Source organism: Capra hircus, chromosome 19 (assembly GCF_001704415.2).
Source record: "Capra hircus breed San Clemente chromosome 19, ASM170441v1, whole genome shotgun sequence".
Taxonomy (NCBI): domain Eukaryota; kingdom Metazoa; phylum Chordata; class Mammalia; order Artiodactyla; family Bovidae; genus Capra; species Capra hircus.
Window position 1 is genome coordinate 61717143 of NC_030826.1, and position 23769 is coordinate 61740911.

Consider the following 23769-nt stretch of genomic DNA (forward strand, 5'->3'; position numbering starts at 1 on the left):
TTTTCTCATAGTATCTTTGTCTGGCGTTGGTACCACAGTAATGCTAGCCTCACACCATAAGCCTAGAAGTACCCCCTTCTCTTCTCTTCAGTTTTGGAAGCATTAGGAGAACGGGTGCTGAGTCTTCTTTAAATGTTTGATAGAATTAACCAGAGGATGAGATGGTGAGATAGCATCACCGACTCGAGCAAACTCTGGGGAACAGTGAAGGACAGGGGAGCCTGGCATGCTGTAGCCCATGAGGTCGCAAAGACTCGGACATGACTTAGCGCACAACAACAGAACTCACCAGTGAAGCTGTCTGGTCCTGCGCTTCTCCCTGGTGGGAGGCTTTGAAGATGGCTTCAGTCTCCTTGAGTCCATGCACTACAGTCCATGGGGTTGGAAAAGATCAGACACAACTCAGCGAATTTCACTTTCACTCTCCTTACTAATTGTAGGTCTGTTCAGATTTTCTTCTTCATGATTCAGGCAGGGTAGATTGTGTGTTCTTAGACATTTGCCCACTTCATCTAGGTAATCCAATTTGTTGGTTCACAACTGTTTCTTGTACTCGCTTATAATCCTTTTATTTCTGTAAAATTGGTGCTAATGTCCCTTCTTTCATCTCTGATGTCAGATGAGTCTTTTTTTTCTAGACAATTCAGCTACAAGTTTGTCACTTTTGTTAATTAAAAAAAAAATCTTTATTTCCTTGATTTTCTCTAATGCTTTGCCCAATATCTATTTTGTTTATTTCTACTCTAATTTTTATCATTTCCTTTCTTCTGCTAGCTTCAGTTTATTCTTTTTCTAGAGGAAATGACAACCCACTCCAGTGTTCTTGCCTGGAGAATCCCAGGGACGGACGAGCCTGGTGGGCTGCCGTCTCTGGGGTCGCACAGAGTCAGATGTGACTGAGATGACTTGCAGCAGCAGCGGCAGCATATAAGTTCAGATTGCTGATGTTCGATCTTCCTTCTTTTTTCATGTAAGTTTGACAACTCTAAATTCCTCACACAGCAGTTTTTTCTGCATCCCCTAAGTTTTCGTATGTTGTGTTTTCATTTGTCTCAAAATGTTTTGTGATTTTTCCATTTGATATCTCCTTTGCTTGATTAAGAGTTTGTTATTTGATTCCCACATATTTATGAATTTTCCAGTTTTACTACAGATAGTGATTTCTAGTTTCCATACACACACAGGATTCACAGGAGGCCTACAAAGGTTCTGAGAAAATTATACTAGCAAAATCACTGCTCTTAGACCAAAAAGGACAGAGTGAAAATGAAAAGGGGCCACTGGACCCCAGAGTTCTTCTGTAAGGAAGCACACTAAGAGAACTGCAGACACATACCAGTTTTCACAAAAAGCAAAAGCCTCCTCCTACTCGGAGGAACCAAGAGATACAGAATATTATATCCAGCTTTTGAGCTCTAATTAAGGAACTTTCAACATCTGCCCAACTGGGCTTCAGAATTGCTATGGACTCCTTTGTACCTCCTTTTTAGAAATGTCTATAGTGATTATTGTATGCTGGGTGTGTGGGAAGCAGGTAACTATTGGAATAGATGTTTCTCCAAAGAAGATATATAAATGGGCACATGAAAAAATGTTCAGTGTCATTAGGGAAACGTCAGTCAAAACCATAATGAGATAGATACCACCATGTGCTCATTAAAATGACCAAAATCTAAAGCACTGACAATATCAACACTTTCGGATGTGAAGAAGCTGGAGTGGCCATGGGGGTGTAGGAAAGGGTTTGATTCCCTAAAAAAGTTAAAAATAAACTTACTGCACAACTCACTGCTAGATATCTATACAAAAGAAATGAAAAACAGATGTCCAAGCAAAAATATGTATATGAAAGTCCACAGTAGTGTTTGTCAGAATAGTTAAAAACTAACAATCCAAATATCTATTAACTAGTGAATGGGTAAAGAAATGATTGATTCTGAATAAAAGTCTCAACAGGGGCATGTGTACGGGCAAGATAATTCTAAAACTCATATGGGAACACAAAGGACCAAAAAGAACCAGGGAAGTCTCAAAGAAGAGGAAAGCTGGAGTACACGCGCTACTCTGTGAGAAATCAAGGCTCGTTTTCAAGCTGCAGTAACTAAGGGGGTGAAGTGTCAGTACACAGACAGATGAAGAGGCCAAGGCAGGGGACAGGGGTCCAGAAACCCAAGCAAACAAGGTTTCCTGGTTTACAGCAATGGTGTCAACCACAGCAGTGGGGAAAGAATAGCTTTTCTAACTGTTAATGGATCAAATGTCTATCAACTACCCACGGGAGGGGTGGGAGAAGGACTCCAACCTCACTGTATACATAGAAACCAGCTCCCTAAGTAGCCCAATCCCAAGGGTTAAATAAGGAAGCTTCTAGAAGGTAACAAGGCAAACATTCCCATGCTCTTAGAACAGGCAAGGCAAAAAATCTTAAACAGGACACGAAAAAACACAAATAATATCCCAGATGACTGACTAAAAATAATTTACATTATAATTGAATATTGTTCAACAGAACAAATCAGTGGAAGTGGGAGAAGATATTTGCCATATATGTATCAAAGAATTTGTTTATGAATATATAAATAGTTGTAACAAATCTATGGAGAAAAGACTGGTAAACCACTTTTATTACAGTGTGGACAGAGACAAATTGAACTTCACAAAAGAAGATACCCAAATGGCTATCAAGCATAGAAAATATCAATATTGTATCAAGCATAGAAAAGCCCAATATCATCAGTAATGAGGGAAGATGCAAATTAAAACCCACATCCACTATACTAGAATTTAGGCTAAAGCTGGAGAAGCTGACAAACCAAGAACTGGCAAGGATGTGAGACAGACTTTTAAACCCTCCTGGGGGCAGAGTAAACTGCTACGGACATCACGTAAAACTCTCTGGCAATATCTACCACACTTACACCTCCAAGTAAATGCAGCGTGCTCACGGGCACTAGACGCCGTGGGAAAGGATGCTCACAGGGTTAGCTGTGATCGCCAAAAAGTGGAAAAACTCCCAAACACCCGACAACGGGCAAAATGGATATAGAAATGTGACATATTCACAGTAATAAAGTAAGAATAACCCGCTGCCAAGTGGAACAACATGGATCAATCTCACAGCACAATGCTGAGCAAAAGAAGCTGGAAAAAGTGAGGACACGTCATGAACTGAAAACCAGTCTATGGCCACATACTGCCGAACAGCGATCAGCTTCGGGGGGATGATGAACGGCTGGGGAAAGAGAGAGCGCTTTCTGGAGAGCTGGCAATGGTCTCTGTCTTGACCTAGAAGAGGACACACAGATGCAGTCACTCTGTAAAGCTGTATCATGCGTCACACTTCAGATCTGTGAGTCTTCGTGTCATGTTATACACTGACTTTAAAAGTTTCCTACAAAACAAAGAATGAACTACAGCTATATTTATTAACGTGAATGAATCTGAAAAATATGAGAGAAGGAAGCAAGCTTCAAAATAATATATACAGTAGGGTTTCACTTACATGCAGTTTAAAAGAGAAGCAAAGAAATAATTAACACAAAATATAAGACACTGGTCTTTGAGGAGATGGGAAGCAGAGGCACCAAGGCAAAGGGTGGCTGAAGGTTTCTGGGATGCAGCAAAGTGCTGCTTCCCGGCCGGGTCAAAAGTATAGGGACGTTTATTTCATAACGGTCTTTAAATGCATTTCCATATAGTTTTTACACACATGCTGTGCTTCGCAGTTGTAAAACATTCTAAGACTAACACAACTACTGTATTATAAGTCAGAAACTAAAGTGAAGACTAACTTTAGACTTCAGATCTTTGCCGTCATCTAAGTAGCAATTAATACTGTTACATACCACCTGCAGAAGTCTTCTTACCGCATTGCTAACGTCAATGAAACATGCAAACAACTAGCAGCAACTAATACTACAGGGAAGTATGAATCAACACTGAAAATAAGAAAATCAAAGTAACTCACAAGGATCTGCAGCACATTCATTCCAGTACTTCAAAGGGAACTTTATCAGGAATAAAAAGAAAAACAAACTAAATTTTAAAAAGTGAGAAGCCTGACAAGACTAAAATCTCACCAGAGATTCATAAACATTTTAAGACTTCGTATTTTTCCCGTTTACTACTTTAGAATAACACACTTGACTTTAAACTTAAAAATAGAAACCATCTTTAGAAGTCAACACATTTAAATCCATGTTTATTAATATATCTCTGGTTTAACAGTACTAACATTCCAGAAAGTATTTTAATCCCCTGTAAATTGTTACACAATACACGTATAAGCTTACTGTCATCCTTTTCTGCTTAAAAGAACATCAAGACTAAATTGTTCAATATTACGATCTCACAAAAAGAAACTTGCTTGTGAAATAAAAAGATACTTATTACAATGCCCCACTCATTAAAAATGTTTAAAAAAGAAGTGACTAAATTTGTAAAAAATCTGACTCAATGAAAAAAATTTTTAAAGCCTAAAAGAAATGCCAGGTCATTATTTTCAGAGCCGTTCCATTTCAGCTACAAAGTGTTACTGCTTGGCCTTGTCTTGGTAAACACTTTAGAAGGATATTTAATTAGCACATCACTGTTGAAAATTAGTGAACAGTTAAGTGGTCCCATGAGTGTGTGAAACGCACTGCTGGATTGAGGGTCCTAAGAAAGAGGTGAGGCAGTCTTACTCCCGCAGCTCAAGGTTAAACGTGTACCTGACAAGCGTCCATTCTAGCAAAAAGACCAAATCAATCAGACTTGTTCCATACTAAATGTTCTCGCCAAACAAAAGGATGAAAAAGGCTGGTCCTCCTTTCAGTAAATTAAGGGAATCGATCAATGTTTCTTTCTTCCAAACAGACCAGCTGGGGAAGCTCCTCTGAAACCTTAGGCTGACCAACTGAGGCGAACCGCTGACCACGAGTGACCCTCACCAACGAGGGGAGACGCCTGCCCAGAACAGTCTCCCCTGGGCGGAGGCGGCTGAGAGGTGCCCACGCCCAACGCCCCCTCCCTACCCGCCTCACCGCCCCCCAGAGAGCAGCTCCCATCCGCCAGGAAGACCAGGTCTCGACCTGCAAGCCCCACACGCTCTCTGAGTTAATTAAAGCCGAACATTCCATTCCTCGGGGCTACACTGGCCGCTCTTCGTGCACTTGCCAGCCGCGAGTGGACAGTGGCCGCCACGCGGGCCGGAGCAGCCGCAGACGCGCCTTCTGCACTGCGGCGGGCCACCCGTGATGCACACACAGACACGAACACGCGTGAGGCACCGCTGCAGCCCGATCTCTGCCTCGTCAGCAGGGCGATTCTCAGCTAAAAGGACGCACTTCTGCGAGTAATACTGAAGGGCGCTGTACCATGCGCAACCCTAACCACCCTAGCCGGTGGGCACAAGCAAGCCCACGGACGGCAAGGCAATGATCAGCTCCCCCATGAATTCATCCGGCAACTCAGCAGCAGGGGCCATTTATAGGTCACTGTCATTTACATATGAAAATGGAGCTGAACAAATTAAGAAGAGTCTGCCTATTATGTTGAGTATACAGACTAAAAATTAAATCCATGTTTCTAAAGCGAACATGTTTCTTCACATGGATATCAACATGTCCATTCGGAAGCATAAGCACATTTTCGTTACTTGATCGCCATCTGCTGGTGACATGTTTAAACTGCAGCTGCAAGCGAAGGGCTGGCTGTCCTGGGAGACACTTTGAAAGGGCACAGAGCCTGCTTTTCGCCACAGTCATTACTGGAAAACCTCATGTTAAAGAGGGCCATTGTAGAGCAAGTCATATTTTCCATAAGGGCGGGGCTATAATTAGATTCTTCATTCCAGGCTAGAACCTGGAGTGAAATAACCCATTAAAGCAAGATGCGGAAATTAAGAGTCCCCTATCCTCCTCTGGAAGGACTGATGCTGAAGCTGAAACTCCAGTACTTTGGTCACCTCATGCGAAGAGCTGACTCATTGGAAAAGACTCTGATGCTGGGAGGGATTGGGGGCAGGAGGAGAAGGGGACGACAGAGGGTGAGATGGCTGGATGGCATCCCTGACTCGATGGACGTGAGTCTGAGTGAACTCTGGGAGTTGGTGATGGACAGGGAGGCCTGGCGTGCTGCGATTCATGGGGTTGCAAAGAGTCGGACACGACTGAGCGACTGAACTGAACTGAACTGATCCTCATTTGAGGAGGGCATGGCAACCCACTCCAGAATCCTCGCCTGAAGAATCCCCATGGACAGAGAAGCCTGGTGGGCTACAGTCCACGGGGTCGCAAAGAGCTGGACATGACTGAAGTGACTGAGCAGGCATCCTCATTTAAAACAGGATAATTTTTCCCTAAGTCGTTTCTTAAAGGTGTGAACATATATGCTATTTAAAGGACACGACATGAATTAAAAGATACAACTTTTATTTATACCAAGTTAGCCTAAATCTAATATGAGGAAAGTAACACATGTGCGTAGTCAGTCGGCCACATCTGACCCTTCGCTACCCCATGGCCCGTACCCACCCCCTCCCCCAGGCTCCTCTGTCCATGTGACTCTCCAGGCAAGAACACTGGAGTGGGCTGTCATTTCCTCCTCCAGGGGACCTTCCTGACCTAAGAATCGAACCCACATCCCTTGTGTCTGCTGCACTGGCAGAGGGCTTTCACCACTGGCGCCACCGGGGAGTGACGATTCTGCTTGCACGCTCCCAGGGAGTAAGAATTCTGCTTGCACGCTCCTAGAATTGTTAAGCATTCTGGATCGTGATTCTTTATAAAGTGGCATCTCAAGAAATCTGAACTGCTAATGCCTTCTTTTTCAACAACAAAGTCCTCTAAAATGACCACAACTGTCTTTCTTCCATGCGCAGCAGTGTTTAAAGGTTGGGGTTTATTCGACAGAACTCTTTGCTCTCTCCTAACTCATAACTCTTAACCAAAGTTTCAAGTTAAAAATAACGTGGCATTAAATCACTCTTTTTCATCTTTCTTCACCTCAGGGCCTAACTACACTTTGGTGATAAGCTACCAGACCACATCATACTTGGCGGAAAACTCATAAAAATAATTACCAGCCATTACAAAGAAGCTTCAAAACATCTTCCACAGAACTGTAGGAGAAGAATCCAACCTACTGTCTTTGTGTCTGTCTTTGGAATAATGTGCACCAAGAAATATATGGAGATGACAGGAACTGAAGCCTGATCCCACGTAGGCAGCTTCTAACACCTGGTGTGGGGAAATGTTAAAACCAGGGCCAGCCACACTGTGTTCCCTCTGTTCCGGAAAAAGGGACTTGCTGAGCCAGCCAAACGAAGACTGCGGCAAAGCCTCTTTTATTCTCACTTTATTTATTTCTAATTTCTTTGGCTGTGCTGCATGGCTTACGGGATTTTCATTCTCGGACCAGGGATCGAACCCAGGCCCTGGCACGACGACCCCAAAGCCTCTTCTAAAATACTGTTCCCTCTCTTTATTCTGAGAATGCGAAGGATTCACACTTACAATCAGAACCCTTCTGCACAGCCGTTAATTTCCTTTTCTCGGGAACACGAAATGACTTTTAAATTGAAAATAATTAACGACCAATGGATTTAAGACGACACTTCTGGGAAGATTAGGTCATGAGAGGAGCCGAGCTGACAAGCAAGCCCGCGTGCAGGACCCCGCGCCCTGAAGGTGGGGAGCGACGGCCCCAGCCACAGGCGCCGGGAGGCCTCCCCCACCCTCGCGGCTCTGAGGCCAGCACTGCCGCCTCCCTCTCACAAAGGATGACACCAGGTTCGGAGAAAGGAAGGAACATGCCTGAGGACACGCGGCTGCCAGGTGTCAGAAGTGATATCTGAACAGAGGCAAACTGCCTCATGGCACTCAACCCAGAGATGACCACGAACAAAGGCACAGTCGCCCGAGACTGCCAACAAAATGCAAGGCAGGGAAGAGGGTTAAAGTGAAGTTTCCATATTTGCTGCAAAAAGTACTCGAGCCTGCACGGTCTACCAGAAAGAACACAGGGTCTGGAACCCTAAGACCTAGATTCCAGTTCTGCATCCATCCCTGGGGAGTTTACTGACCTTCCTGAAGCGGTAACCTTCTCGGTAAACACAAAGGACAACTGGGTCAACCTCACAGAATTCCAGAGGACAAAGTCAGATAACTTACGAAAGACTTCTAGAACAGTATTTAGCATACAGTAGGTGCTCCATAAACGTACAGCTTGCCTCACTTGGTTCCTGTTTTAACAAATTGGAAATGTAAGTGTAACCCACAAACACTGTCTATTGGGAAAACTTCATCCTGTTTAAATCTGTGTATTTGCTGTGCCTGGTCAGATTCATTAACGTGCGTCACTAATCTAAATAGTGTGTGTGGCTGAGGATTGTAACGAGAGAGTACTCTGGAAGGCAACTTGACACTCCCTATCAAAAAATAAGTGTGGTTATTAAAAGTAACAGACACGTGTATAAGAAAAGTTTTTAACTCTTCACACCGGATTACCCCACTCCCTAAATGTAAAACAGCTTCACACATGGCACCCAGAAATATTCCAAACATATTTGGATATATGGATACATATCCATATATCCTTTTTAAGAGATACGCACACACACATGGAAGCTCACTACACTTTTATGCACTTTGTTTTGAACTTCACATCTCTGAGACATCACTCCATACTAGCCCAGGTAGTTTTCTGTACCACTGCACAAGATGCCGACCTACTAATAATCCCACCAACAGCTCACTGTATGTGTCACTGTTCCTGGCTACAGAATCAATAACAGCCCAAATACACACAGGTTCATCATGATACATATACCGGGATGTCAACTGGGACATACTTTATAATACTAAGGCATCACCGGCAACAGAGACAGGCTAGTCACAGTGAATCCACACTACGGATTATCATCTGTGCTTGAAAAGATCACACAGGTCACATGGCACAGGATTAAAGCACAGCTAAGTGACAAAGAACAGGACACGTACCACGAGCAGACCGGTGATCTTTAGCCACGCATCTGCGGGCGCGCGTGTGCGCGGAATGCTTCGCTACGCACCTGCGGGCATGCGTGTGCATGGAATGATTAGTTACACATCTGTGGGCACGTCTGTACATGGAATGATGCACAACACGTGCTGACGCCGACTACTCTCACGGGGAAGTGGGGTGAGAACACGTTTTGCTCCTCACAGTCCTACACTGAGGTTTTTACACGGATGTACCACGTATGAGTGCACAATCTTCTAAAATGAGGATAAAAGAATGGCAGTCATCTACTGCTCCGTAACCAACCACCCCCAACAGAACGCTCTGACCACCACCCATGCTCCTCCCCGTTTCCCTGGGTCAGCAGCGTGGGCGCGGCCGCACTGGACCCTCTGCTCAGGGCCGCACGAGGCTGCACTCGGGGTCTGCCCAGGGCCGGGTCCCCACCTGGACGGAGGAGCCCACCTTGCCTGCGGTCACGGCTGGCAGTAGCTTCACCTCCTTCCGGCCACAGACTCAGGGCAGCCCGCTCCTCAGCAGCAAGGGAGACAGCAGGCCCTTGGAGCGGGTCTGCACGCAGGGCAGTCTCCAACGCCGCTGGGCACTCGCGGAAGGGACAGCCCATCCCCTCGGCCATATTCTGCAGGTGAGACGCCACTCACAGGTCCGGCCCACGCTCAAGGAGAGGGGACCGTACCAGGCTGTCACCACCCAGAGCACGATCACGGGGCCATCTGAAGGTCCGTGCACCACAAAGACAGTGAGGGCCTTTACCATCACGCAGTGCTAAGCTCCTGAAAGATGGCCAGGAGGTAATTTACACGGATATGACTCACAGCTGTCCAGCTGAATGAAATTACCCAGACTGTACAGGGGAGATCCAAGTCTCCAGTCTCACTAGTAACATTTTGTAAAACCATGCTCCAAACTCAAATATAACTCAGATATTTCACTGTCAATAAAAGAATCAGATATTTGATATAAAAATATAATAAAAGATCTCTAATAATATGGCAATGAAATAAGGGCAATAACATAATCTTAAACCAAGAACTATGAAAAAGGAAAGCAAAGGATAAAACCAGGACAGGACTAGCCACACGTTGAAACTGAAGTGAAATGCTAAGTTCACTAGCGGGCAGTGTGTATTTGAGGAGGAAAGCACGAGAATGAGCCTGACGGCGCAAAACCTCACCACGCAGCTAACGCGCCTGGGACGCGGCCGCGCGACACACCCCGCGGGAGAATGGAGGCCGGGAGAGGCACCACCTCTCCTGAACAGGAGTCCTGGCAAAGAGGCTCCAGAGGGACTCTGCATCTTTAATAATACGGAAAGGCCAGGACACAGACAGCATAATCTAAAATGCCATGAGAAATACTTCACATACAAAAAGGCCTAAGTAAAGCAGGATTTTATAAAGTGATCAAAAAAGAAACACTAAGGGGGAAAACCTTTCAAGATTAAAGAGGTTTTTCAAAGGACAAGTTGAAGTGGTTGTAAAATTTATGAGGCAGCATTAAACTTCAGTTCTAAGTAACAATAAATTATTCACTATAAAAACATCCACGTGTCACATAGTACAAGCCTCTTAGACTCTTTCAAACAATCTTGTGCAGAACTGACGAGATGTATTAGGCCAACGTGAGCAGGTTCTGCCTTTTCCAGCAGCACAGAATGACCACGCAGAGTAAAGAATCAACTCTAGGAAAGAGACATGAAGACAGACCATCAGTAGACTCTACCGCTGCTTACGAGCTGACCAAACACATTATGTATTTGGCCTGAAACTAAGCGTACTGCCTTTAGGTAAAGTAAAAGTTTTATTTTTTAAGTGCCTTCATGTATGTAAAATTACAAATACCTATTAAGAAATATATATGCAAATTAAAAATTTTGAACAGATTGAGTTAAAAGCATGTAAGTAAAGATACTGCTCTTTGGCCTTAGCCGTAGTGAAGTTCTAACGCTTGGCTAGAAAGACAGTCATCGTTTCCAGTTCCTTCACTTTAGCAACTTCGTCAGAAGGGAAGATAAGAAGGCTGGGAAACAAACAGACATCTCTAGCCTATATCCATACGTCTCTTGCCTTCTAAAATTTATCCCTCCTTCAAGTTTTTGTAAATAATTTTTAAAATAAATCCTCGTGGGCTATTCTCTCTGCCCCAGCAGATCTGTCTGAAAGAGGCTTTGCACAGATGAAATTCAACGTGTGGCCTAACTACCCACTCCCAGACTCCTGCACGCACTCATCAAAGACTAAGACGCGGGCACGTGCTCTCAGTGCCTGCCCAGGGCACTGGGAACACTGCAAACATCTGGGAACATCGCCCAGAAAAGAAACACAGCCCCTGTGCTGTGAAGCTGCAGATCCAGCCCAAGGACAGGGGAGCGCCTCTGCACGTGCAGTGAGCGCAGCAGAGACGCAGAGAGGACGCGTGTGCTGACAAGGCCCCCACACAGACCGGGGCCATCAGTGAGGCTCCTCTGAAGGGCTGAGTAGGAATGGAGGATTGTCTGCTGTTTCCATTAATTACTTATTGTACAACAAATAACTGAAGCCTCAAACTCAAGTAAGTTTCATTGAAATGTCATTTTACTATAAGCGAGCAACAAAGAGAAATGTTCCTTGTTAAAACCGCAGAGATTCTGCGTAATATTTGAAGAATATTATCACCATCTTTCCTCCAACTTGATCCTCTATTCTGAGAGAGAAAAGGTCCCATTCACCTGGATCCCCTGGCGGCCCCAAGGGCACCTCCCGTCCTGAACCCTGAGCTTCCCAGGAAGGCAGCTGCCACGGGCCCGCCTGCTCCTTCCTCTTTGCGCCTCTGACACGTGTCCTGATTGTATCGCCTCTTCCTGCTCTGCCTCTCCATACTAACTTATTTCCCCTTTCTAATAAAAAAAACTTCACATGGACTGGGTCTCTTGCTTTACGTTCATCTGCTCTTTTCCACCATAATATGTGAGGTCTGAAAAACATAACCAGACTACATCAACTACGAAGATGTTTCAAATTACTAATGAGATTTCTGCACCCTTTAAGGAATAAAGCAAAAAAAAAAATTAATAGTAGAAAAGAAAGATTGCATTGTTAACCTAATCAAATTCCAAAACCTAAAATTACTAAGGGAATGGTGAGGAGTGAAGCGTGAAGCGTGACACACGCCAGCTGACGCTGCCCAGTACGCCAGCACTTCAGGGAACAGTGCCAAACGTAAAGCTCAAAACCTGATTAAAGTCCCATTTAAATCTGTTCCTCCTGAAGGCCAAAAGTTATACTACAACAATAACTGTGTACTTGAATTCAGAAATTCACTTTTATTTGTACTAAAAATCGTATTTAAGCTTATATCTAGTAAGAAAGCACAGTTTAATGGGGTTTATGTTTGTATTCATTATTCTATTAAATCAAAACAAATATTGTTTGGTGAGGGGAGAGAAGGAGAGAAATTCAGGCATAAGCTTCAAGATGGATATGGAAGATGTATTTTGTTGAAGTCACTGAAATATTCTCAGTTCATGCTTGTCCCAGAGGAAAACAGAGAACTATGTTACTTACGGACTTTCAATCACCATTTCCCAAGCAATGGCAAGAGATATAAATATTTAACAGATATTCAAAAATCACTTAAAAATGTAATATAATCTTCAATATACATTCAAGGGAAAAGCAACATTGTTATTTTACCTACATGACATTCCTTAACAGCCCTCAACTTCAGCAAAAACATAAGTAAACCAACTATTTACCATTTTAAAAAAAAGGAAACATGGACTGCATTAACCAGCACCAAAGACAAGCTCAATACGAGCCACGCGTGGGACCCCAGGCTCAGGTATACCTGTGGACAGCGGTCGGCGACTGCACCAAAGAGCGGTCTTCTCCAGAGGAAAGCGCCCGGGACTCGCCGAATCTGCACTCGCTGCTCCCCAGCTCGCTCACCACCCAGGCCGGTAATCCATCCGGGCTGGACCCTTTTCCTTGTGCTGGATTTGGTTCATCAAAATAGATGGACTGATTTTTAAAAATTAGAAAAATTATTCTTTCAAAATGTACTATATAATGAAATAATCAGTTAAGATTTCCATCAAGTTTCAAGTTTGATAACAACCTTTCAAATACTCAAGCTTAATTATATAAAAACATATCATTCAACGAAATAGTAAAACACATAAAAATGGATGGCTCACATTCTAGTTACGTCATGTTGTTTAGATTTGATAAGCCATGAAATTATAGGACAGACACATATGCGAACAATGACTCATGTTACAAGGAACAGTGGCTTTCTGAAAAGACAATGCGAAGGCCCTTCTCGTGCTCACCTCTCTCTGTGAGCACTGCTCTGCGGGCACGCACACACACACACGCAGACACACACAAATCAGCAGGCGGAGAAACCAAAATCAGTAAAAGTCAGAAACCTCTTCATCATTGGTAATAACAGAGTTGAAGACCTAGAATTTAGTTCTGGCCATGCCACGACCTAGCCGAAAAATCCAAGACAGGTCTCTAGGCTTCTGTGCTATTATTATGACGTATAAACTAAGGCCCTTCCTATGATCCCATCATATGAGTGTGAATGGGAAAGCACGGAACAGCACATTTGTATTCCAACATCTGAATATGTCTCAGAACATGTTCTCTCTTCAGTCATTAGGAAGAAAGACGCCAGCCCATTTATTTCTCCTCATGGGAGACCGGCTTCATGACACATTTCTGAAGGAAACTCTGCATATAAAGTTTGCATTAACTGTAATCCTCCCAATTCTACTCAAAAAATTCTCCAGGGGCTGTTCTCTAGGGAAGGTGACACACGACCCTCTATCCCAAGTCAAACAAGCGCAGCTGTTTCTTTTTAATTGAGGAAGTCACTTCAATGCTTAATCAATTGTCAAGTCAAGTAACTACCACCCCAAAGACTCCTGGTCTCAAGGAAACCATGGCCACAGTTTACCGCAGAAAGCAGAGTCTCAGGTGCCTGGCACTCTGCCATGGATAACAGAGATGGCCATCTGTGCGCAGCAGGCCTCTTGACTGAACTTTGGTTCAACGGATAAAATAGTCAAATCTTAACATATGCTACACCAAAGTTCTACAGGGTTTCTCAGTTTTTAAATAAATATGTATCTATCAGCAACCACCAACACCTACAGATTTCTCAAGTATCCAAACACCACATAAACCAAGGCCCATCTCACGGCTATGAGGCCCAAGACAGTGAATACTCAACCAAGCACAAGGGCAGCTGCCTCTGTGACAAACCTGCCTTTTGATAGTGAAATAAAAGTGCAGAGAATCACTTCTAAACTCTAATTATTGCCATTTTGTTAGATTATAAAGAACAGTAGAAGTCATTCAATCAACCTCTCATATGCATTAAGGAAAACATACTCGCTGTCCAGTGGCTAAGCTGTGTCTGACTTTGAGACGCCGCGTGCTGCGGCACACCCGGCTTCCCTCACCGCCACTGTTCTGAAGTTTGGTCAAAATCATGTTAACGTCCAGAAAGCTCCAGAAGCTAGAATGTACTGACATCTATACATTATTAGTGTAATCCAGTGAAAATTAATATAACCCAGTGAAATTTAGTGGGAAATTAAGGCTTGAAAATTAATTTTAATTTTTAAACATTGTAGAATACTGTGTGGTGACTGAGTCCATTAAGTGCAGTCCCCTCAGAGCCCAGGCTCGAAGCGCCACTCAAGGTGGGAAAAACTGAATCAGGGAGCAAAAGACTGCGTTCACTAACACCGATCCGTGAGGTCGCTAAGAGTCGGACACGAGTGAGCGACTTCACTTTCACTTTTCACTTTCATGCATTGGAGAAGGAAATGGCAACCCGCCCCAGCGCTCTTGCCTGGAGAATCCCAGGGACGGGGGAGCCTGGTGGGCTGCCGTCTATGGGGTCGCGCAGAGTCGGACACGCCTGACGCGACTCGGCAGCAGCAGCAGCACCTATCGAGGACTTGCAACTTAATAAATGACCCTGGGGGGCTGTGTGAACAGGCCCTCGAGCGCCCCCGCCTGGGCATGGGCAGAAAGGCGCTTGGCGTGCACACCTACCATGTAGGCAGGCAGGGCCCTCGAGCGCCCCCGCCTGGGCATGTGCAGTAAGGCGCTTGGCGTGCACACCTACCATGTAGGCAGGCAGGGCCCTCGAGCGCCCCCGCCTGGGCATGGGCAGTAAGGCGCTTGGCGTGCACACCTACCATGTAGGCAGGCGGGGCCCTCGAGCGCCCCCGCCCGGGCATGGGCAGAAAGGCGCTTGGCGTGCACACCTACCATGTAGGAAGGCAGGGCTCTGAGGGTCCCCGGCTCCGGGCGCTGCGTGAACGGGCCCTCGAGCAGCCCCCGCCGCAGCATGTGCAGCAGGAGCTTGGCGTACAGGTTGCGGTTCCTCCTGCCCGGGATGCCGGCGCCAATGCCTGAAGGCTCGCACAGCTTTCTGATCCAGAGTGCACACCGCTGCCGTTCTAGACACACACAGGGGCTGTTAGGCTGCATTCCTCAGAAAACACAACATGCCCTTACAGACCCATAAAACACTGCTCTCGTCCAGCACAGGGGCTAGCGGATCTTTTCTGTAAAGCACCAGACAGCGAACATTTCGGTTTTGCAGGCCCAGGTGATCTTCCACACAGTGTCTCCAGTTTACAAGGAATTGCCCGCACCACGCATCCACCAGGGGTCACGGCTGTTTTCTAATCAGTCTTCACAGAAAAGGCCGCAGGTGGGATGTGGAAAGGGGCTGCAGTCCACCACCCCTGGGCTAGAGTTGAGCTTTATCAGCCGATTAGAGTTCCAGGATTACCATCAGATAAATCTCTGAGACAAAAGTGTTGCCGTAAAATCATCTCTAAAATAATTTTAGTTGTGTTGAAAAATCTTTCTATAATTTTAAAACCACAAGAGAGAAAATGCAAACTTACTTAAGCATTTTAAACTCAATCTAAAATTGAATCTCAAATGTTTTATTTATTAAAGCTGATGATTTTCAGGGATTTGTGGATGATTAATTCAGGGTTTTCTTTTAACCTCTCTAAAACTATTTCAGGGTTACTGTATTTACATATAATTTTGAAAAATAATTATCCTTTTCAAAACTACCTTAAAAATGTACCACAGTTTAATCCACATAAAATGGCCTATTGACTGCGTCATCTCACCGTGACACAGAACTGTTTCCAGGGCTCACCAAGCCTATTTCAACATTAATCTTTTCTGTCTCACTCAATTTAAGGATTATATATCTAACACAAATCATAAATCTGCTTTAATCTCTTAGTCTCTAAAGGTCATATTCGTTTATTGTTTTACCTACAAACATCCCTGGGGTTGATTTACCACTTTGCTCATGCTGGATTTATCACTCCAGGTATAAGAGCAGTCTCTAAAGAACTTTGTATTTTTAGTTTTGAAAATTATACAATCACAAAACAAACTTCCTGAAATACTGGGTGTGAAAGTGGCTCAGTCATGTACAACTCTTTGCAACCCCGTATACTGGAATGGGTAGCCTTTCCCTTCTGCAGTGGATCTTCCCAACCCAGGAATTGAAACGGGGTCTCCTGCGTTACAGGTGGATTCTTTACCAGCCAAGCTACCAGGGAAGCCCCAACATCAGGTGTACTTTGTACAAAAAGAAAACAGCAAGTAAAACAGACCAACTTAAGTAAACGGGTTTTCAAACTGCATTTCTATCTGTCCTGGGGCAAACTGAAATCTATTAACATATAATATTCAAATGAACAGAGCTTAGTACAACCATTCGGCTAATGAAAAAATTCATTACTTAAAATAATGGGGGGAAACGAAGTAGACTATAGCTATAATGAGATTGAAGTTATATGAATAGTCAGGTCTCGACAGGGATGTGAGTTTCTGAGCTTTCATTATGAATTAATGGCATAAAAAAGCACCAGGGATGTACCAATATCCACAATGAGTCACAAACCAAAGATTACAATTAATCCCATTCTAGATACCCCAAATCCCTTTTTAAAAGATGAAATATGAACACAGTTTGACTTGAAGTACATTTATAATGAGAGATTTTAATATACATTTATCCTAATCTGCAGATCTAACACAAGAAGGAAAAAACAGTGAATGTCAGACGAGAACACAATGTAGAAATACCACTAAATACTAGTCCAACTAACTGTGAATGAGCTAGGGGACAGGAGTGCTCACTTTAAGAATAGCAGAGGAAGAAAAAAGAGTTACCACCCAAAAAAGCAAGAGGAGAGGCCACAGGAAGACCGTGAAGGGAAGACCGTGAAGGGAAGCCCGAGAAGGGGAGACCGTGAAGGGGAGACTGTGAAGGGAAGCCCGAGCCAAACCCGTGGGCTCGGCGGGCCGCAGGCGCCGCCTGCACGCCGGAGGACGCAGGGTGTGGGACCCGAACCCTGCAGGCCCTCCTCCCCGGGCGAAGAGCTGTGCTGGCTCGGCGCCTCCTTTTGAATGTTAAGCTCACTAGGCATCTCAGAGTTAGAGGGAACCTGGACAGAGCTCGGGTAAATGCCCATTTCTTGTCCTCACTCCTAACCCTACACTCAAAAGCTCCAAAAACAGATTTACAGCCAGCCTTACGGCTGCCATAACTTAGAGAGCTAAAAAGCCTCTTGATGACAGTGAAAGAGGACAGTGGAAAAGTTGGCTTAAAGCTCAACATTCAGAAAATGAAGATCATGGCCTCCGGTCCCATCACTCCATGGGAAATAGATGGGGAAACAGTGTCAGACTTTATTTTGGGGGGCTCAAAAATCACTGCAGATGGTGATTGCAGCCATGAAATTAAAAAACGCTTACTCCATGGAAGAAAAGTTATGAGCAACCTAGATAGTATATTCAAAAGCAGAGACATTACTTTACCGACTAAGGTCCATCTAGTCAAGGCTATGGTTTTTCCTGTGGTCATGTATGGATGTGAGAGTTGGACTGTGAAGAAGGCTGAGCACTGAAGAATTGATGCTTTTGAACTGTGGTATTGGAGAAGACTCTTGAGAGTCCCCTGGACTGCAAGGAGATCCAACCAGTCCATTCTGAAGGACATCAGCCCTGGGATTTCTTTGGAAGGAATGATGCTAAAGCTGAAGCTCCAGTACTTTGGCCACCTCATGCGAAGAGTTAACTCATTGGAAAAGACTCTGATGCTGGGAGGGATTGGGGGCAGGAGGAGAAGGGGACGACCAAGGATTAGATGGCTGGATGGCATTGCTGACTCAAGGGACGTGAGTCTGAGTGAACTCCGGGAGTTGGTGATGGACAGGGAGGCCTGGCGTGCTGCGATTCATGGGGTTGCAAAGAGTCAAACATGACTGAGTGACTGAACTGAACTGAACTTAGAGAAGCTTCCAAGCTCCTCACAGTCTCTTTAACTGCTCTCTGATAAACCTTAAATTATCTGAAAATCTCTGACTTGAGACAAAAACTCTCAAAGGGTAACAGGTTATGAACTGCAAGCAAGACAGCAACAAAAACTCATTCACAGTTGATTTTATTCAGTCAACCAATAAGCAGGGAAGATTAACAGATTACTTTCTGCTTTAATAAACAAAAGGGTCAGAGACAGGTCGACAGTAAGCTCCTGAAAGGAACCATTTCCATGGGAGGACGAAAAAGTCTCAGCAAAAAACCGTTCAGCTAACTTGAAAGACTCATGCACTTTAAGCTCCTGATATGGACGGGTAACATGTTAAGACCTTGCCATGGTTCAGGAGGACATCATCATTGCTGAATTTCCATGTTCCCTGGAGCAGCTCAGAGTAAACACTCCTTTATAAGATGAAAACTGTTATTAAACAAACTCAGTTTTCTTTCCATATTGGAAGTTCACTGGTTTGGCTAAATAATGCACAGAAAAAAATTAATGCTAAGAACCTAATTTTCAAACATAATCTTACCTGACCTATGGGGTAACTTTAGAACGAAAGGCTTCATGTCTACCACAAAGTGATCGAATTCTGCATCCAGCTTCTCCCATTTTTCTTCTTCACTTCCCATTTCCATAATTCAGCCTGTAAAATATTTAAAATTAAAACAATAATGTCTGTATGCTGGAAACTACATAACTGTTGGAAGAGATCAAATAAAATTCATTAGTATTGAACACCCCCAAATTGATCTACAGATATCACGCAGTTCCACTAAAATTCCAAGCAGTGTTCCTACAGATATACACAAGCTGACTCGAATATTTACATGGAAAGTTAAAGGAATTAGAATAGCAGAAATAATTCTGAAAAAGAACAAGAAGTTTGGAAGACTCACTTTACCTGATTTTAAGAAACATTATAAACACTACAAACCTAGACAGCTTATTAAAAAGCAGAGACATCACTTTGCCAACAAAGGTCCATCTAGTCAAAGCTATGGTTTTTCCAGTAGTCATGTATGGATGTGAGTGCTGGCCTATAAAGAAAGCTGAGCACCGAAGAACTGAGGGTTTTTGAACTGTGGTGTTGAAGAAGACTCTTGAGAGTCCCTTGGACTGCAAGGAGATCCAATCAGTCCATCCTAAAGGAGAGCAGTCCTGAATATTCATTGGAAGGACTGATGCTAAAGCTGAAACTCCAATACTTTGGCCACCTGATGTGAAGAGCTGACTCATTGGAAAAGACCCAGATGCTGGGAAAGATTGAAGGCAGGAGGAGAAGGGGATGACAGAGGATGAGATGGTTGGATGGCATCACCGACTCAATGGACATGAGTCTGAATAAACTCCAGGAGTTGGTGATGAACAGGGAGGCCTGGCATGCTGCAGTCTCTGGGGTCACAAAGAGTTGGACATGACTGAGCAACTGAACTGACAATTAACTTAAAATAAATCATAGACCTAAGTGTAAAATGTAAAACTATAAAACAAGAAAACATAGGAAAAAAACCTTCATGACTTGAAGTCAGTGAAGGATTTCTGAGATACAACATTAAAAGCACTACCCATAAAAGAAAAAATTGATATATTAGACTTTATCAAAATAAAAAACTTCTGTTCTGCAAAGAAATCTGTCCAGGAGCTGAAAAGATAAGCTACAGACTGGGAGGAAACAGTGCATTTCCCTCAGAAAGGACCCAGCCAAGAATACATAAAGGACTTTAAAACTAAGCCACAAGTAAACAAATAACCCAATAAAAGTAATCGGCAAAAAAATCAGTTCCTTTACAAAAGAAGATGTACAGCTGACATGTAAGCAGGTGAAGAAGATGCTGTACATCACTAATCAGTAGACAGACGCTAGTGAGAACCACAGCGAGACATCACTACCCACCTATGAGGACAGCTAGACCCAGAAACGCAGACAATACCAAACCTGCTGAGGGCACCGAGCCACAGAGCAACAGCGGCAACAGCAACGGAACAACAGGAGCAGCAGCCACAGGAGCAGAGCACGAGAACAGCAGGAGCAGCAGCCACAGGAGCAGAGGAAGACGCGCACGTCGCTGGCAGGAGCACAACGCAAGGCACCCACTCTGGAAAACAGACATTTCTTAGCCAGTTAAGCACACAGCATAGGACTCAAAACTCCTAGTCTTAGGCATTTATCCAAATGAAACAAAATCTATATTCACAGGGAAACCTGAATATACTGTTTATAACAGCTTTTTTCTTCTGTAACCACGGTTTTTTTTCTTCTGTAACCAATTCCAAACACTGGAATCCAAACAAGTGTCCCTCCCTTGGGAAATGGATAAACCAACTGTGGTTCATTCACACAATGAAACACAAGGAGAGAAGTGCTGATACGCCCGACAGCGTGAGGGAGCTGCGAGTGCGTCAGCCCAAGTCGAAGAAGCCGTTCTCCAAGGCCACAGACGGCGTGACCGTATCCCCCGTGTGACACCCTAGAAAAGGCAGAAACTCCAGGCACAAAGACAAAGTACCGGCATCCAGGCTCGCTCACTGGGTTAGCAACGGGATGGGGCAGGGGAGGAAGTCACATGGGCCCTGGAATTGTTCTACATGCTGGCTGTGCAGGCTGTAAGAACCTATTCTGGTGCTGCTGCTAACTCGCTTCAGTCGTGTCCAACTCTGTGCAACCCGAGACGGCAGCCCACCAGGCTCCCCCATCCCTGGGATTCTCCAGGCAAGAACACTGGAGTGGGCTGCCATTTCCTTCTCCAACGCATGAAAGTGAAAAGTGAAAGGGAAGTCGCTCAGTCGTGTCCGACTCTTCGCAACGCCATGGACTGCAGCCTTCCAGGCTCCTCCGTCCATGGGATTTTCCAGGCAAGAGTACTGAGGTGGGGTGCCATTGCCTTCTCCGAAGAACCTATCCTATGTATGTGTAAAAATTAATCAAACTGTATAGCAAAAAAGCGATTTTTAATGTCCATAAGTGTACAATGTTTAACTCCCATCAAAAACTTAAAATACTGGTCCTCGGTTTTCTTCCTAATCAACAGGAAAAACACTGATTATAAACGGGTGAACCCCCAAAATCAGAAGCATAGGTTTTGACAAGACTCCTTAAGTCAAAATCTACTCAAGAGTCCACACATCCCTCTAAGTTCTGAAATGCCTGGGTACTGTCTCTACGCGAGACACGGCCCCACCTGCCATTCGTTCAAATGACACTGATTCAAATCTGCAAATGGCACCTTTGGAGAAAAGCCCTGCGGTGCCTCTCCGCCCCGCGTCCCACTCCCAACGCCGCCCAGGGCCTCCTCCGGCGCAGGGTCCCAGGGCCTCCTCCGGCGCAGGGTCCCAGGGCCTCCTCCGGCGCAGGGTCCCAGGGCCTCCTCCAGGGCAGGGTCCCAGGGCCTCCTCCGGCGCAGGGTCCCAGGGCCTCCTCCGGCGCAGGGTCCCAGGGCCTCCTCCAGGGCCTCCTCCAGGGCAGGGTCCCAGGGCCTCCTCCAGGGCAGGGTCCCAGGGCCTCCTCCGGCGCAGGGTCCCAGGGCCTCCTCCAGGGCAGGGTCCCAGGGCCTCCTCCGGCGCAGGGTCCCAGGGCCTCCTCCGGGGCAGGGTCCCAGGGCCTCCTCCGGGGCAGGGTCCCAGGGCCTCCTCCGGCGCAGGGTCCCAGGGCCTCCTCCAGGGCAGGGTCCCAGGGCCTCCTCCAGGGCAGGGTCCCAGGGCCTCCTCCGGCGCAGGGTCCCAGGGCCTCCTCCAGGGCAGGGTCCCAGGGCCTCCTCCGGCGCAGGGTCCCAGGGCCTCCTCCGGGGCAGGGTCCCAGGGCCTCCTCCGGGGCAGGGTCCCAGGGCCTCCTCCGGCGCAGGGTCCCAGGGCCTCCTCCAGGGCAGGGTCCCAGGGCCTCCTCCAGGGCAGGGTCCCAGGGCCTCCTCCGGCGCAGGGTCCCAGGGCCTCCTCCGGCGCAGGGTCGGCCCCTCCGACAGGGGCTCCGCACGCAGCCGGTCTGGCCGGAGCTGAGCCAGGCTCCCCTCGAGCGGGACCAGCACGCGGCTCCCACCGACGGCTCCTCCGGCCGCACCTCAATCGGGCCGCAGCCGCCCCGCCCCCGTGACCGAGGCTCCGCAGGGCCCTCAGCAGTCCTGCTCCCGGCAGCGCCGAGGCCTCCCCGCACCTCCCCTCCAGGGCCCACCTCCGGGCCAGCCGAAGAGTCAGGGCCGCGCCAGGCGCTCCCCCGCGCCTCCCTGCTCCTCTTCCCGAGGGATGCTGCGCGGCGCCCGGACTGTCCCCACCGTCCCGCCCGCCCCCGCCGACGACCTCCTCGACCGTGACCGTAAAGAACAAACACCCAGAAACACCTCCAAACCCGCCCGTGCCCCGCTCACCGCCGCGGCCCGAGGACGCCCTCCCGCGTCCCCTGAGTCCTGCGCCCGGAGCTCAGGCCCTGACCTCCCGCCTGCAGGGCGCCGGCGACCGCTGAGCCCAGCCCCAGGCAGGCCGCGCAGTGCGGTGCCTTCCCAGCCCGGCTCTCCCGCCACAGACAGACAGACAGACAGACAGACACGCATACAGAGACACACATACAGAGACACAGAGACAGACACAACACAGACAGGCACACACAGAGAGACGCACACACACAGACACAACACAGGCACACACAGAGAGAGACACAGACACACACAGACACAACACACACACACAAATACAGACACACAGACACAACACAGACAGACACACATAGAGACACACACACAAATACACAGAGACAGACACAACACAGACAGGCACACACAGAGACACACACAAATACAGACACAGAGACAGACACACAGACACACAGAGACAGACACAACACAGACAGGCACACACACAGACACAACACAGACACAAGACAGACACACAGAAAGAGACACACACAAACACACTCACACAGACACACAACACACAGACACACACACACAAATACACAGAGACAGACACAGACACACACACACAGAGACACACAGACAGACACATACACAGACACACGCAGACACACAGACACACACAGACACATCCCAGACACACACAGAGACACACAGACACAACACACAGACACAAGACAGACACACACAGACACACAAATACACAGATCGAGACACACAGACACACAACACACAGAGACAGACACACACAGAGACACACAGACACAACACACAAATACAGAGACAGACACACGCAGACACACACAGAAACACACGCAGACACACATACACAGACACACACACACAGACACACAGGGCCTAACCAACCACCCACAGATGACCACATCCCACACACACACACACGCACACACACAGGGCCTCACTCACCGCCCCACAGATGACCACACCACACACACACACACACACACAGACACACACGGCCTAACCAACCACCCACGGATGCCCATAC

The 23769-nt window shown here is 46.3% G+C and overlaps 2 protein-coding genes across 15 annotated transcripts in view; one reads left to right on the forward strand and one right to left on the reverse strand.

Moving 5' to 3' along the window:
* CEP112 (centrosomal protein 112) overlaps positions 1–23769 on the reverse strand; it is a 315819-nt gene that overhangs the window by 288015 nt on the left and 4035 nt on the right. For 11 of the 14 annotated variants that reach the window (XR_001919647.1, XR_001919648.1, XM_018063957.1 and 8 more), the window contains exons 2-4: positions 18893–19006; positions 15270–15460; positions 12826–12998 (exon numbers count right to left, since the gene is read on the reverse strand). Coding sequence is in view for 10 of the 14 variants with exons in the window: in XM_018063957.1 (XP_017919446.1) it covers positions 12826–12998; positions 15270–15460; positions 18893–18998 (470 nt within the window). In the remaining 4 variants the exon portion in view is untranslated. Of the gene's footprint in view, positions 1–12825; positions 12999–15269; positions 15461–18892; positions 19007–20299; positions 20462–23769 lie in introns of those variants that run through there. The other 3 variants (XM_018063952.1, XM_018063961.1, XM_018063960.1) reach the window with 3 other exon arrangements.
* LOC108638219 (cell cycle exit and neuronal differentiation protein 1-like) lies at positions 20705–22813 on the forward strand. Its single transcript, XM_018064032.1, has 2 exons — positions 20705–20812; positions 22595–22813. The coding sequence occupies exons 1-2, from the start codon at positions 20705–20707 to the stop codon at positions 22811–22813; spliced, it is 327 nt and encodes a 108-aa protein (XP_017919521.1).

Excerpts from the sequence above, each read along its gene's own strand:
- LOC108638219 (XM_018064032.1), top strand. The coding sequence starts at position 20,705 with ATGAAACACAAGGAGAGAAGTGCTGATACGCCCGACAGCGTGAGGGAG. Across the intron at positions 20,813-22,594 it reads AGGCCACAGACGGCGTGACC|GGATGCTGCGCGGCGCCCGG; the intron begins GTATCCCCCGTG and ends CCTCTTCCCGAG.